Source organism: Eschrichtius robustus, chromosome 14, assembly GCF_028021215.1.
Source record: "Eschrichtius robustus isolate mEscRob2 chromosome 14, mEscRob2.pri, whole genome shotgun sequence".
Taxonomy (NCBI): Eukaryota; Metazoa; Chordata; class Mammalia; order Artiodactyla; family Eschrichtiidae; genus Eschrichtius; species Eschrichtius robustus.
Genome location: NC_090837.1, coordinates 8320561 through 8335255, shown reverse-complemented (window position 1 = coordinate 8335255; position 14695 = coordinate 8320561). Strand labels below are relative to the sequence as shown.

The following is a 14695-nucleotide window of genomic DNA, read 5'->3' as shown; positions in this document are numbered from 1 at the left end:
CAGAAATGCCAAGAGACATAGGCTGCAGGTATTACTATTCCCACTTTTTGGGGGGTTTTTTTGGCCGCATTGTGCAACATGCGGGATCTTAGTTCCCCGACCAGGGATGGAACCCGTGCCCCCTGCACTGCAAGCAAGGGGTCTTAACCACTGGACCGCCAGGGAAGTCTCACTATTCCCACTTTCTTTGCCATCCTAGACTTTTCTGAGAGCCGGCAAGGACGTCAGGACCATCTAATTGAATCCTCTTGCTCTCACAATGAGAAGAATGAGGCTCCAGGAAAGAAGGGGCAGCCTGGATACAACCAGAGAATAACAAAACTACAAAGGGCTTGAAAATTCTTCAAAAGCACCGAGGGCAACATTACTGAGACTGTGATGTTCCCTGATCCCCAGATTTGAGAATCTGGCTTTAATCCTTGCCCATAAAGAGAACTTCATCGGATCCACATCCTGCCATTAGAATAATAATACAGGACTTCCCTGGTGGCGCAGTGGTTGAGAATCCGCCTGCCAATGCAGGGGACACGGGTTCGAGCCCTGGTCCCGGAAGATCCCACATGCCGCGGAGCAACTCAGCCCGAGCGCCACAACGGCTGAGCCTGCGCTCTAGAGCCCGCGAGCCACAACTACTGAGCCCACGTGCTGCAACTACTGAAGCCCGCGTGCCTAGAGCCCGTGCTCCACAACAAGAGAAGCCACCGTAATGAGAAGCCGGCGCACCGCAACTAAGAGTAGCCACCGCTCGCCACAACTAGAGAAAGCCCGCGCGCAGTAAGGAAGCATCAAAGAGCAGCCAAAAATAAATTTAAAAAAAAAAAAAAAGAAGAAGAAGAATGGGGACCATTTCGTCATCCGCCATAATGCTAAGCATTCATTCATTCTCTTACAGGACCCATCTTTGAGGCAGGTTCTGCTCTTAGCTCCATTTTACAGCTGAGGAGTAGCTTGCCCCAAATCACTCAGCCAAGCAGCAGAGCTGAGTCCCAACAACAAAGGCTGGGGGTGGGTTGAGGCACCAGAGAGAGTCACCTGTGCCAAGATTTGATCTACGGGGTCCATCGCCCCATCTTCTGCTCACTGCTGGAAGGCTGCCTCTTTCTGCTCTGACGTCCACTTCCTTCAGCATTTCTAGAATCCAGCTTTAAAAAAAAAAAAATCTATCTCCTGAGCAAGCCCTCACCAGTTAACTGAGATCCTTCTGTCAACAGCAGCACCTCCGTATAGCCAACTGGTCCTCCCTTCTTCTTTTTCTTTTTTTTCCGCCACATATCATGTGGGATCTTAGTTCCCCAAACCAGGGATGGAACCCGCGCCCGCTGCAGTGGAAGTGCTGAGTCTTAACCACTGGACCGCCAAGGAAGTCCCTGGTTCTCCCTTCTGAGTTAACACATCTCTGGGTCAATAATTCAGGCTGGGGACTTCCCTGGTGGTGCAGTGGGTAAGAATCCACCTGCCAATGCAGGGGACACAGGTTCGAGCCCTGTCCAGGAAGATCCCACATGCCGCGGAGCAACTGAGCCCATGCACCACAACTACTGAGCCTGAGCGCTAGAGCCCGTGAGCCCGTGTGCCACAACTACTGAAGCCCGCACGCCGAGAGCGCGTGCTCCACAACAAGAGAAGCCACCGCAGTGAGAAGCCCACGCACCGCAACGAAGAGTAGCCCCCACTCGTGGCAACAAGAGAAAGCCGCGGGCAGCAACAAAGACCCAACACAGCCAAAAATTAATTAATTAATTAATTAATTTTAAAAATAATAATAATAATTCAGGCTGGATCTCTGCACACCCACTGGTCAGCTGCCTTCATTCTCCATACAACCACAAGAGTCAGCTTTTATAGAACTTAAATCAGATCACATTACTTCACACCCACCAGGATGGCTAGCATCAAAAAGACAGACAGGGCTTCCCTGGTGGCACAGTGGTTGAGAATCTGCCTGCCAATGCAGCGGACACGGGTTCGAGCCCTGGTCTGGGAAGATCCCACATGCCGCGGAGCAACTAGGCCCGTGAGCCACAATTACTGAGCCTGCGCGTCTGGAGCCTGTGCTCCGCAACAAGAGAGGCCGTGATAGTGAGAGACCCATGCACCACGATGAGGAGTGGCCCCCACTTGCCGCAACTAGAGAAAGCCCTCGCACAGAAACGAAGACCCAACACAGCCATAAATTAATTAATTAATTCATTCATTCATTCATTTTTTTAAAAAAGAGTAAAACCTTTATAAATTACTATTAAAAAATAAATAAATAAATAAATTTAAAAAAAAAAAGACAGACAGACAATAACAAGTGTGAGTAAAGATGTAGAGAAATTAGAACCCTCGTATGTTGCTAATGGGAATTTAAAATGGCGTAGCTACTTTGGAAAACAGTCTGGCAGTTCCTGAGGAGATTAAATGTAGTTACCCTATGACCCAACAATTCCCTTCCTACGTATATACCCCAAAAACGTGAATATGTATGTTCACACTAAAACTTGTACACGAATAGTCATAGCAGCATTATTCATAATACCCAAGAAGTAGAAACAACTAAAATGTTCATCAACAGACTAATGGCTAAACAAAACGTGGTCTATCCATATAATGGGGTACTGTTCAGCCATAAAAAGTAATAAAGTACTGAGACATGTTACAACACAGATGAACCTCGAAAACATGAGGCCAAGTGAAAGAAGCCACACACAAAGGACCACATATTATGATTCCACTTATATGGAATATCCAGAAGAGACAAACCCACAGAGGCAAAAAGCAGATTGGCTGTCAGGGGATGGAGGGAGAGGGGAATTGGGAGGTACAGGGCTTACTTTGGGGGTGATGAAAATGTTCTGGAATTAGTTAGCAGTAATGGTTGCACAACATTGTGAATATATTAAGAACCACTGGGGAATTCCCTGGCGGTCCAGTGGTTAGGACTCGGCACTTTCACTGCTGTGGCCCAGGTTCAATCCCTGGTCAGGGAACTAAGATCCTGCAAGCCATGCAACGTGACCAAAAAGAAAAAAAGAACCACTGAATTGCACACTTTAAAATGGTTAGATGGTGAATTTTATGGTATATGAATTCTATCTCAATTTTAAAAATATTTTTAATTCCCCCCCGCCCAAGAAAATAATCAGATCACAAAGCTACCGCCTCACCACACTTTAAAACTTCCCAGTGGCCTCCCATCGCCCCAGCAGTTAAACCCAAATTCCCCACCAGGGCCTAGAAGGTCCTACGTGGGCCTGGCCCTGCAACTTCTCCCACCTCTCCTACTACTTCCCCTCTCACTCCTTCCATTCCTCCCCCACCCTTTGCCCTTGTTCATTCCTCCGTCTGGAATGTCCTTTCCCACAGCTGGCTTCTCATCAGTCAGGTCTCTGTCCAAACGTCCTCATCACCTCCACCCAGAGGCCCTCCCTGACCACCCCCCATCTAAAACAAAACACAGCTCCAGCTAGCTCCATCCCATTACCCTGCTTTACTTCTTCATATCCCTTGTCACCCTCTGAAAAGATGTAAATTTTTTAAAACTATTTATTTCTTTGTTGCCTGTCACTCCAACCAAGAGGGCAGGGGTCTTGCCTGTCCTGCTCACAGCTCTGAATTAGCCTACCACGTAGGAGCTACTTGAGAAACACTTTTGGAAAGAATGGATGTATTGAACAACTTCCTGTAAAATCTGAAAGGCAGCCCGCTACCTGGTCAGGAGTCCGGGGCACTCAGTGAGTCCAGCCGAGCTCTGTAGGTGCTCAGCACCAAGCTCTGCCCTAGACCTGTCTGGAACCCTGAGGAAGCAGGAAGAATGATCCCTCCCCTTGAAAGTTCTGAAAGTCTTTCAGGGGTCACACAGCACCCAGTGTTTACCCAGCAACCCACAAACAAACGCAAAGGAGAGATCTAAGATTGCCTTGATGACACCCAAGCTGGAGGCTAGGGTCCAAATCAGCCTCATAAAACTGCACTGGCAAACACCCTCTAATACAGCTTCTTACGGCTTTGCAATCTGACCTGTTCTCCAGAACGAGACGGTTGCAGCTCACACCTGCTCCTGCCTCCTCGCATGGGGACTTTCTTTTCAGAGGCAGTTAAATATCCAAACAGGCAGGTGGTACAGGCCTCGTCCCCCGCCACCACCACGCCCCCCCAATTCAGCATCTCTGGGCCATGCGCACACACAGCAACTTACCCACTAGGAGTTTGACATCTCGGACTGTGAAATCAGGGTCAGGCATCCTCGAAAAAGAGGAACACAGACATTTGATAAGAAGAAATAACAGGGTTAGACCCAACAATGGGGGCAGAGGGAGGCCATTTTTCCAAGAGAGTTGCCTGGTTCTCATGCTGGGAATCCAAAATGGGATAACTCAGCGGAAGGGTCACCCCCCAAAACGGTCAGCAGCTTCCTCACCTCAACGGCAAACCAAACCCCTCACTCTCCCTGACACCTGAACTCAGCATAGCTACAGAGAAGAGGATGGACATCCACTGTCCCCCTGCCGCTTATCCGGGGAAGACTGAAGTGTACCGTCAAGGTAAGCGCCAGAGTTGGGCATTCAAACACTTGCTTTCTTTTAGAGTGGGTAGCCCTCTCTGTGGCTCCTCTTCTAGAAAATACTCTCCATAAGGAGTTGTATGGAGGGTGGGAGGGACCCCTTTTAAGTTTAGAGGAAAAAAAAAACATATCGCATCAATTCCAGGCATTTGGTGACACTGGCTATGACAACTGTGATGAGGTTCACTATTAATTAATAGTGATGCCAAAGGTTTAATTTCTGTTGGTAGGAATGACTGGCAGTAGACGCTGTGGAGGGAGGGAGTCTGTGATGAAACCCTCAGCTTCCCCCCCCCTACCCCTGCCCAAGGGACAGAAACCTGTTCTTCCATCCAGCCTCCGGATGGCTCTCTCCCCCAGCGGAAGCTCTGACAGATCTCGAAGAGAATGTAAACCAGACAGGACACCATGGGAGGCAGGTGCTGGGGCCCGAGCCGAAAGAGCCGAAAGGGGAGACGAGGGCCTAGCAACCTAGGAAACACACCCTCCACAGAAAAGGGCCAGTTTCCCACATAGTGTGAGTCTGAGGAGAAAATATGCATGTAGGCGTCCTGCCTCTGGGCCCAGAAGCTGGCCAATCCCTTTGCAGCTCAGGCCCTGCCTCAGTTTCCTGATTCAGGGGGAGGACACAATTCTCTTCAGGAAGTCACTGCGTGTAACTGGGGTGGGTCAGGGGAAAAAGTCCACGCTGTTTAAGTACCCTGTGACCTCTCCATCCAAATTCTCTGAAAATCCAGACTCATCTTTAAAGAGTTTTTCCCCTCTGTCAGGCCTTGAATAAGGAGATACAATCCCCAAATAATGAAGAAAAATCCTTCTCAGTGATGAGAGGTAAGGAAAAGGGTGGAAGAAATCCATCCCAAGCTACAAACTGTGTTAGGGAAGGAGACAGGGGAAGAAGCAATTGGTTTCAGCAACTTACTTAATTCCCAGGCCATCCTTTTCTCGAAATATCAGGGGAACTCTGAGAGCTTCTCTCTGCACGTACTCATAGTTGAAATCTGTTTGGAGATTGGAATTAAAACAGGTTGGTTAAGTCATGAAGGAGCAAATGAACCATGATCCATTGGTTAGGGGAAGAAAAATGATGGAGGAAGGGGCAGGGGTTATACTAGGATGCAGGCACCAGCTCAAAGGGCAAGAGCTCCCTAGAAAATGACAAGGAAATGGATTAGGCAAAGCCCAAGAGAAGCCATGCCAACTGTCAGCTCCTCTGCCTACTCAGTCATTGCCTGCATGCCCCAAGGGTCAGAACTTGTCAATGAACAGCCCAAGGCCGGAGAGGACTGGGGAGGGAGCCTCATGAAAGAGCCCCACACAGCTCAGTTATCATGGCAAGAGAGGGACGGATGGAGAAACACATCCCAAGCTGAGCTCAGAAAGTAAAGGAACTGCAAAATTGAAGAATGCCACCTGGGAGGATCTGAAGCCCCAGAGAGGAGGCTGGGAGGAGGGTTCTCATTGTAGCTGAGCATCAGGGAAGATCTTATTGTAATATCCTGCATGGTGAAGGGGAGGGGGGGAAAGCCGGTTTCCCTGGAAACTGTGTATCTGGTGCCAAAATAACTAGGGAACTGGGCACAGCTTTGCTGTCTTAATAGTGAAATTCTGCTGCAGCCATCAGAACACTAGCTTCAGCTGGATAACCAAGAGGGATTCTCCCCAGGTGGAGGCTGTGTGAAGGGGACATAGTGAGGCCAGAAGAAAATACACCACGTAGTTTCTCTGTCTGACTGACGCTTGTCTAGTGTAGACCCCCAATATCCTTATCGAAAGCCCTAGAGCACGAAGGAAGCCTTAGCTTCTATCTTCCTGAGTTCCAAAAGTAGGGGATCTGACCCAACCATATCCCTAAATATGGAGGTGAGGGAGGCGGAGATAAATCCTCACATCTCCAAATCCTCAGGTAACTGAAGCAATTCACAAAGGCACAAGCCCTCCCTGGCCAGTCAGAAGGGAGATAGAGGAGATCCCAGGCCACTGAAGCCCCTGCCCCAGGGAACAGTTCACTAGGGCAGCTTGGGGGAGTGGGGGTAGGGAGAGGCCAAGGCAACTCTGCTCAGAGGAGAGAGAACAAAACCAGAGCTGGGGAAAGTCCTGACCTTAGCAGCTCAGATCCCCAGGAGCTCCCAGTGAATGGGGATTCCTAAGGACTTAAAGGCAGAGAAGTTTAAGAAGCTTCTATTTTGAATCCAGGCTAAGGGCTCCTTCTGTTTCTCAGCTCCTCCCTCGAGTTTTGGGGCAAGATCTGAATTAACAACCAAAAACCCTAGAGCCCTCTCCTTTGAAAGGAGCCTGGACAGCAGATTTAAGGGCTCTCCCTCGCTGGAAACCACCCCCAGCCCACCCCATACACACACACCCAGAGTCCACCCCCAGGGTCAGCTTCAACTTCCTCAAATGAGCCTGAGAAAACACTGAGATCCCGGGCAGAGAATTCCTCACCAATGACCAGGAAGAGTTGCATACTGTTTTCTCCTACGATCCGCCAAACGACTCAAGAAAAATGGGGAAGGAGAGGAATTAAAATCCCATTTGTGCTAAGGAAATTTAAATGTAGTTGAGACTAGACCCCTGAACTGTCTGGCCTCTGGGTGCAATGCTCTTAAGACCTGGCAGGCTGGAAGAAATTTCTTCTTCCCTCCCCTCACAACTACCCCTACCACCGAAGCCCAGCACTCCAGGAAGCAATGGGCACAAAAGAGAAACTTCAAAAATGCAAACCTAGGCGGTCTCTCCTAGGGGCTAACCCCGTAGCCCTAGCCACTCAACCGGAACCTGGAGGCGGGAGGCGCTGCCCAGTGATCAGCTCCTGAGGGATGGGAGGGTTTTCCAAGGGGGAAGGGGATAAACAAAATGGAAACAGAGTAATATAAAGGAAACCCAAATGTCTGAGGGGCAAAAATGAACTTACAAACCCCAGAAGGGCATAGGGAGATGCCTAAGTAGGCAGGGCAAATCCAAAACCCCAATCCCACAGGTCAAACCAGGGGCCTTGCAGGCCTTAGACCCAAGCCAGAGCATCACCTCAAAGTCTGGAAGACACTCCCAGACACTTTGCTAGTACCAGGGTCAGGGAGGTAGGCCCTGAAGGTCTCAGGCTAGGGTGACATTCCCAAACCCCAGAGGCTTCTCCAACTTCTGCTCTAAACTGGCAGGGCCCACAAGAGGGACAGAGCTCGCAAGGCCTCAGCCCTGGGAAGAGACCCTGCTTCCCAGGGGGGGTGCCCCAAGTCTTCACCTCAAACTGCCCCGGGGCAGCCTGAAGCCTGATGGGGGGATAACCCCCTTACCCACAGTCCCCACTTCAAGCATCAGGGCTGCAGGGCTAGAGACCTCAGGCTTAAGCGGGGGCCAGCCAACAACTCCGGCTCACCCACCCTGCTCCAATCTAGCAGGGCTCACGAGGTGATGGAGCTCAGCAGACCCCAGGCCTGAGGAGGTGTCACTAAGTGACCGGGGGCGTCCCCAGCGCCAGGTCCTAACTGGCAGGGCCCGAAATGGCATGGGGTTTGGGAGGCCACAGGCCTGGGGGTCCCCCACCCCAATGCCCCTGGGGTGCCCCAGCCCCGCTCCAGCCCATCGGCTGCACCTCGTGCAGCGCAAGGAGCTGGCCCGGCTCCGGGAGGGGTAGAACGCGGCTTACCCGCCCTCCATCTGTCCGCCCGTCGGTCCCCAGGTCCCTCAGTCCGCCGGCCCCCTGGCTCTACCCACCCTGGGGCTAGTGGTGGGCGCGGGCCGGGCCTAGGCCCACGCCCGGCCCCGGTTCCCGCCTGCCCTCCTCCCTCGCCACCCAGCCCACCCCACCCCCCCCAGTGCTCGGCCTCGTTTCGTCACCGGATCCCCTGGAATGGGGGACGCGGGCGCGAAATACGAACCCAGCCACCGGCAGCTCCCTCCCCACGTGCGCTCGGGCCGCGCCGCGGAGGACTGCCCGAGGAGGGGGCGCCTCACCTTTGCCCTCCATGGCGTGCACGAAGTCCCCCTGGTACAGCTGGCTGCGCAGCTTCTCCTCCAGGTTGAAGCCGCGGACGCTGACGATCTCCTCCACGTCCGACAAGTCCTCGTTCTCGTCGTATCTCTGGCGGTCAATCGGGCGCTGCAGGGACCCAAACCAGAGAGCCCGGGACATTACTGGGGGAAGTGGGGGTCGCCTCTCACCCTGGGCGCAGCTCGAACAGGTGCAGGAGCCGCGCGCCCCCTGCACCCCACCACTGCGACCGGAGCAACTTTGCGCAAAAGCCAAAGATGCTGAAAATGGGGATAATGAGAGGGGCCCGCGCCCCCAGGGTCAAGCTGCGCCCTAAACAGGGCACTCCCCTCCTGCATCTTTGGAGGCCATGGGAGGGATATCTGGGGGAGTCTCCCTTGCCCCCCACCCCCGAGAGGTGTTAGGTTTTGCCCACTCGGCCGGGAGCCTGGTTATGTAACCCGCGAGGGGGGCTCGGCGCACGGGCTGGCGGGGCATTTGTAGGCCCCGGGAGGAGCCGCCGCAGCGCCCGGCTCGGCACTAACAGCAGCCCTGGCGGCCACAGCGGCAGAGCCGGGAAGCCGGAACCGGGGGCCGGCGGCATTTCTAAGACTGGAGCCGCCCCCGAGCTACGGGGGAAGCTGGAAAGCTGAAATGGAAGGGCTGAGACCCCAGCCGCCCCCGCCGACCGACCGCCAGTGCAAGAAGAAGAGATGGGAGGGGGGGTTCGGGGCTTGGGAGGGGGAGAGGCAGACGGCCCGCCACAAAGCTCCCATCGGAGACCCCAAAACGCACCAGCAGCTGTCTCATCTCCCCACAAGCGCGCGCGCACACTCACTTCCTAAGGAGAATCCCCCGCCACTCCCCGCATCCCCTGCCTCCTCCCTCCACCGCCGAGCGCCCAGCCCCGCAGCCCCCCAGATTCCGGGCGAACCCCGAGCCCGCTGAGCACCCCCCTCCACGCCTTTCCCCGCTACCACCTCCCCACTTAAGTGTCTGAGACTCTGAGCCTCACAAGGGACTGGAGGAGTAAGCTGCTTGCTTCCTTTTGCATGCAATTTATTATATATTTTTTCCGGTCCTCTTGCAAAATACAGAAAAGGAAAGAAAAGGCAGCAAGAAACAACAACAAAAAAAATAGATCTATCATATACCAGATACAGATTTGGAAAAAAAAAAAAAAAAAGCTACACACCAATCTTCTTCCAGAGTCTTTCTCTGCCTCCATTTTTTTAGGAGAGTTCACCAATTAATTGTCAACACTCCTGCCCCCTGCATTTTGGCGGAGGGGGGAAGGAGGGAAGACCAAAGAAAACAAACCAAAAAATAAATAAATAAAGCTAGCCAGAGCCGAGATCTACAAAGTTTTGCACCAACACTTAAGCAGATCCGTTTGCAAAGTCCTAGGAAACCATTTTCAGCAGTTGTGGGGGGAGGCGTCGACGTCATAATCCCCGGAACGTAAACATTGTTGCCGATCGCGCTCCGAGCCCGCGGCCCGGCTGGGGGGGGGGGCACTCGGCCCGGGATGGGGGTGGGCGGGGGCGGTGGCCTGAGGAGGTGTGGGGCGGGGAGGGCGCCCGGGAGGCACCGGGCGCCGTTAGCGCCCTGGCATCGCTGTTTTGTTGTTGGGTCACGAGTGCGCCTCTGCACGCAGGCGCCGCCGCCGCCCGGGAGTTGTGTGCAGAGCTGACTTTTGGAAGGGCTGAGTTGCAGGCGGCGGGCGCATCCCGGAGATGGCGGGGCAGGGAGGAAGGGAAGGAGGGAGGGGGTGGGGAGGGAGGTGCAGATTTGCACGGCTGGCCTCAGCGGGAGGCGCGGAAATGCAAGCCGAGCATGCTGGAGTGAAAGCCCCCGGGGCCTGGCACCCCCCAAAAACGACCTCCCACCTCAATCCCTGCCCCCATTGCCCACGGCCCCCACGGGGTACCCCTCTTCCTCTTCCTTCACTCACCCCACCTCGTTACCTACGTGGCCGACCCAAATTCAAAACATTTTGTGTATATATAATTTTTTTTTATTTTCTACTACGTCTTTTTTGGGGGGGGGGTCCTCTCTAGATCCCCATAAGCGGACCTGCCTTACGGAGGAGGCATTTGGGGGCTCAGGAAGAAATTAGCGCAGCTCCATACCTGTACGGATTGCATAGTTTTTAAACTCCTGGACTCAAAGATAAGGATCCACATACACACAGGTACAGGAAATACAGCCAGACCAAAGCCTTTTCAGACCCGAGCTGACCGGAAGACGTTGCCTTTCATTCATTCACTCTGCCCGCGTCTGTGGAGTCCTTTACTAGGCGACAAGCCCTGGAAGAGAAGTTGGACATTTTTTAAAGATCCCTGCGCTCGCCAAGCGGAGGAAATAGATGCTCAGGAGTGAACTACCGAGAGAATCGGATCTGGCGCCTCCTAACGCAGCTGGCAAACATGCGAAGGGTAAGCCCTTATTGGCGGTTTACAGGAGAAATGTCGGTGGAAAGGTGCAAGGCGCTGGGATGGGGCGCGGGGAACTTTGGGCACCCCTTGATTAAGCCTACAGCGCTTCTTGTCGGAGGTATGGGCACCCTCTATACAAATATGGAGTATCATTAGATCTCGGTATGCTGTCCACATACCTAGTTCACTGTGACCACCCCCAAAACTGGAATCCTAAACGTGTTATCCTGTTAAGTCCATCATGAACAACAGTCAGGTCGCCTTTAGTTGTGAGGAAAGCTGGCCCTAAACATTCTTCCAGCCCAACTAGGCCTGATCTTGGAGGTAAAGATCACGATGAGATGACATGGCACCAGGGCTACAGTAAAGGAGTCTCATAGCAGGCTTTGCAAACAAACTTGCCATACTTTTAATTTTGCTTCTCTCATGAACCCTGTGGGATAGTTGGAGCAAATCATTTTGCAGATGGGAAACTGAGGCTCAGAGAAGTTTTGAATCTGGATGATTGCTCTACCCTCATATCCTCCCCGTGTCAACACAGTGATCAGATAAGTGGAGAGGAAGTGGCTTCCCCATCAGAGATCAGATGTGAGCCGTCAGCTCAGTATTGGTCACCGTAAGAGACAGCTTCCCCCTCACTCACCTTGAAGTTTCCTGTCCTATCTTTCTGTATTTTTTTCCACCTACCCTCCAAAGACGACTCTTTGAAGTCTGTTTTAATCCAAGTCCACTAGCTGGCGAACATCAACATTTTTTCCAAACTGAAATCGCCCACCTTGGCTTAATGGGCGTGAGAAGGGTTTTGCCTTCAGCCTCTGTCAAGAACCAGGGACCGTTTTATTTGCTTCTCTCTTTCTCGCAAGAACCCTTTAAGGGAAATAGTTTTGTTATTCCTCATTTTGCAGATAAGGAAACTGTAACTCAGAAAGGGAAAGCCAATCATGCAAGATCACACAGCTTATATAAGTGGGGTTGCTGGGGCTCAGACTGGAGCCTGGCTATGCCATCACATCCTTTTTTTGGATATTGACCATCTTCACTGCTCCCACATAATGAGATAAACGTGTTCAAAGGAGGGTGCAGTGGGCTGGAAGGTCATGAGTTAAGTGCAGTAAAGCTAAACTGTGAAATAAAACACTTGGTCTTAATGCTCCTTTCCTCCCAAAGACCCTACTGCCTCCCCATGTGGTCTCATGGTGTCCCCAAAAGCTGGTATCAGGAAAAGACCCAATGGCAGACACCTTAGTGTAAGAACAGTTAAGTCCATATATCACCCCGATGGGGAGTTCCTGGCCTGTCAGAGTGGGAAGGGGTTGAGTAGTCACCTAATTTAATCCCCTCCCTCTACAAACCGCCAGGAAACCACAGACCAGAGAGAAGAATGGGCCAGCCGGGGGTTTGTTCCCCTTTGACGCCCCCAGAATGCCTACCCTGCCGCCCGCTACTAAGTGGTCACTCAATAAATGTTGGGCCCTTGATGGATCACCTTCCCAGCAATATTTGCATTTTCTCTTTATCAGTAATTGGCAGATGAAAGGCTTTGTCCTCCTGTTGAAAGAATTCCAGGCATTTGCTCAAAGTGGGGGGAGGAGGTTATGTTGGGCCGAAGGGGGAAGGGCCAAGACCCTTGAGCTCCTTGGCTAATTGTCCCCGAGGAGTGGACTGTAGGTGAGAGAGCGGAGGGAAGCTTAAGGTGATTCCCCAGGAGAGGGTTGTTTGTTTGTTTGTTTGTTTTGTCTTGCAGGAAAAAAAAGACCAGGCCAGTTGTATTTGAAACATAATAATAATGACTTCCTGGAGCCTCTTGCTCTTTCTTAACAAAAGGCCCAGTCAGATCCTGGCTGTATTGGCCCCCTTCATTCATTTCTTCATTCATCAAAGGTTGATTGAGCAGCTCTGTGCTCTAAAGACAGAAGATAGAAACACCAGCTCCGACTGTAGGCTTACTCCAGGCTGGGCAAGGGGTGGGCCGCCAGCTTCCCAAGCAAGTTAGGAAAGGCTGATACTCTATGGAACTCTCAGAATCCAGCATTTTCACACTGTGAGAAACTAAAGCTGTCATATTCATGTATAATTATAATAGCTGCTGATTTTTGAGAGCTTACTATGTCTTTGAGCAAAGCCTCTCACATTTGCTATCTCTGAATACTCATCAAAGTTCTATGAGGGAGGGTCTGTAATTGCCCACTTTTACAGCTGAGGCTCACAGAGAGGTCAAGTAACTTGCCCACATTTTAGGGCTGTGAAATGGCAAAGACAGGATTTGAACCCAGGGCTTGTAGGAATCCAGAGCCCACAGGCTTCTCACTATAACTCCCTGCAGGGCTGTCCCATAGAACATAAAGATGGAAATATTCTATTTCTGTGCTGTCTAATGTAGGAGCTTCTAGACACATGTGACTGTTGAGCACTTGAAATGTGGGTAGTGGGATTAAGGAACTGAATGTTGAATTTTATTTAATTTTAATTAAATTTAAATATATGTAGCTAGTATCTATCTTACTGGACAGTGCAACCTTAGAGTGTTTTCCAGAGTATATCTCGGGGGAAGGAGGCCAGGGATATCTGCAAAGGTTTTCTAGAAGGAGCCATCTGGTACAATGTGAATGTTTGGAGTGTTAGCCCTTAAACCACCCATTCTGAGTGCCTGCCAAGAGCATGGCACTGTAGGCACCTGGGGATGCCAGTCAGATATAAAATTGTCCCACCTACCCAGATCTGACAAATAAACTTCTCAAGGACAGATAATTGGTGATGGGGCAGGAAGCCTTAGAAATGGATAACTACTTCCTGATATATATCCTATTGTCAGACTCAAACCCAAAGATGCAATTCATTGTAGCCCTGTTTCCAATAGGAAAAGATTGAAAACGATCTAAAAGTTGGGGAAATGATTAAATAATTCTTGGACCATTTATCTGCCCAATGAAATGCTATCAAATCATTAAAAAGAATAAGGTAGCTCTATATATACTGATGTAAAATGATTTCATGATATCCTTAAATTAAAACAAGGTGCAGAATAATACTAAATTGTGATGACCACTTATGTAAACCAAAGGGGATATATCTATATCTACATATTTTTTTTATATGCACAGAAAATTTTCTTTGGAAAGAAATACAATTTTTGAATGGGGAAAAGAACTGGGAAAAGAGAAGAAAACTTTTTCTTTGGAACAGTGTGAAATTTTTACCATGTATATGCATTAGTGTTGCCTGATTTTGAACCTTATAGATTTAATTTCATTTTATATGTGCTTTTTTAAATTTTATACTATGTAGATGTATTACCTACTCAAAATTGAATTTCATTTTATTTGTGCTTTTTGAGCCTATGAGTTTCAAAATCAGGCCAGTCTAAACCAAATAAATATTATTTAGTTATAAATACATAAGTGGTAAAGCATAAATAAAAGCAAAGGAGTGATTAACACAAAATGCAGGAAAAAACTCAACTCTGGGGCAGGGAATATAAACAGTGAAAGGTACTGGTGATTTTCTGTTTCTTAATCTAGATGGTGGACAGCTGAGTGTAATTCTTTAAGAGTACATAAATATTTTATAAATTCGATTGTATTTATGAAATGTTCTACTATTTAAAAATTGTTTTAAAATTGCTTTCTTTCTCTCCCACCCCCAGTTTCTCCTCTCCACACTCCCATCCCCAGAAAACTTAGCAAGTCTCTTGGGTATCCTCCTAGAAATGGTTTATGCTCTTAGGAACATCTACATGTATCT

General features: G+C 50.3%; 1 protein-coding gene across 3 annotated transcripts in view; it reads right to left on the bottom strand.

Annotated features, from left to right (window-relative positions):
- The window catches only part of KDM2B (lysine demethylase 2B), a 123760-nt gene extending 113673 nt beyond the window's left edge, over positions 1–10087 (bottom strand). For 2 of the 3 annotated variants that reach the window (XM_068562386.1, XM_068562388.1), the window contains exons 1-4: positions 9712–10087; positions 8501–8645; positions 5469–5547; positions 4181–4227 (exon numbers count right to left, since the gene is read on the bottom strand). In XM_068562386.1, coding sequence (XP_068418487.1) covers positions 4181–4227; positions 5469–5547; positions 8501–8645; positions 9712–9744 — 304 coding nt within the window. In that variant the 5' untranslated portion in view covers positions 9745–10087. Of the gene's footprint in view, positions 1–4180; positions 4228–5468; positions 5548–8500; positions 8646–9311; positions 9327–9711 lie in introns of those variants that run through there. The other variant, XM_068562387.1, reaches the window with a different exon arrangement.
- Between the last annotated feature and the right edge of the window lie 4608 nt (positions 10088–14695).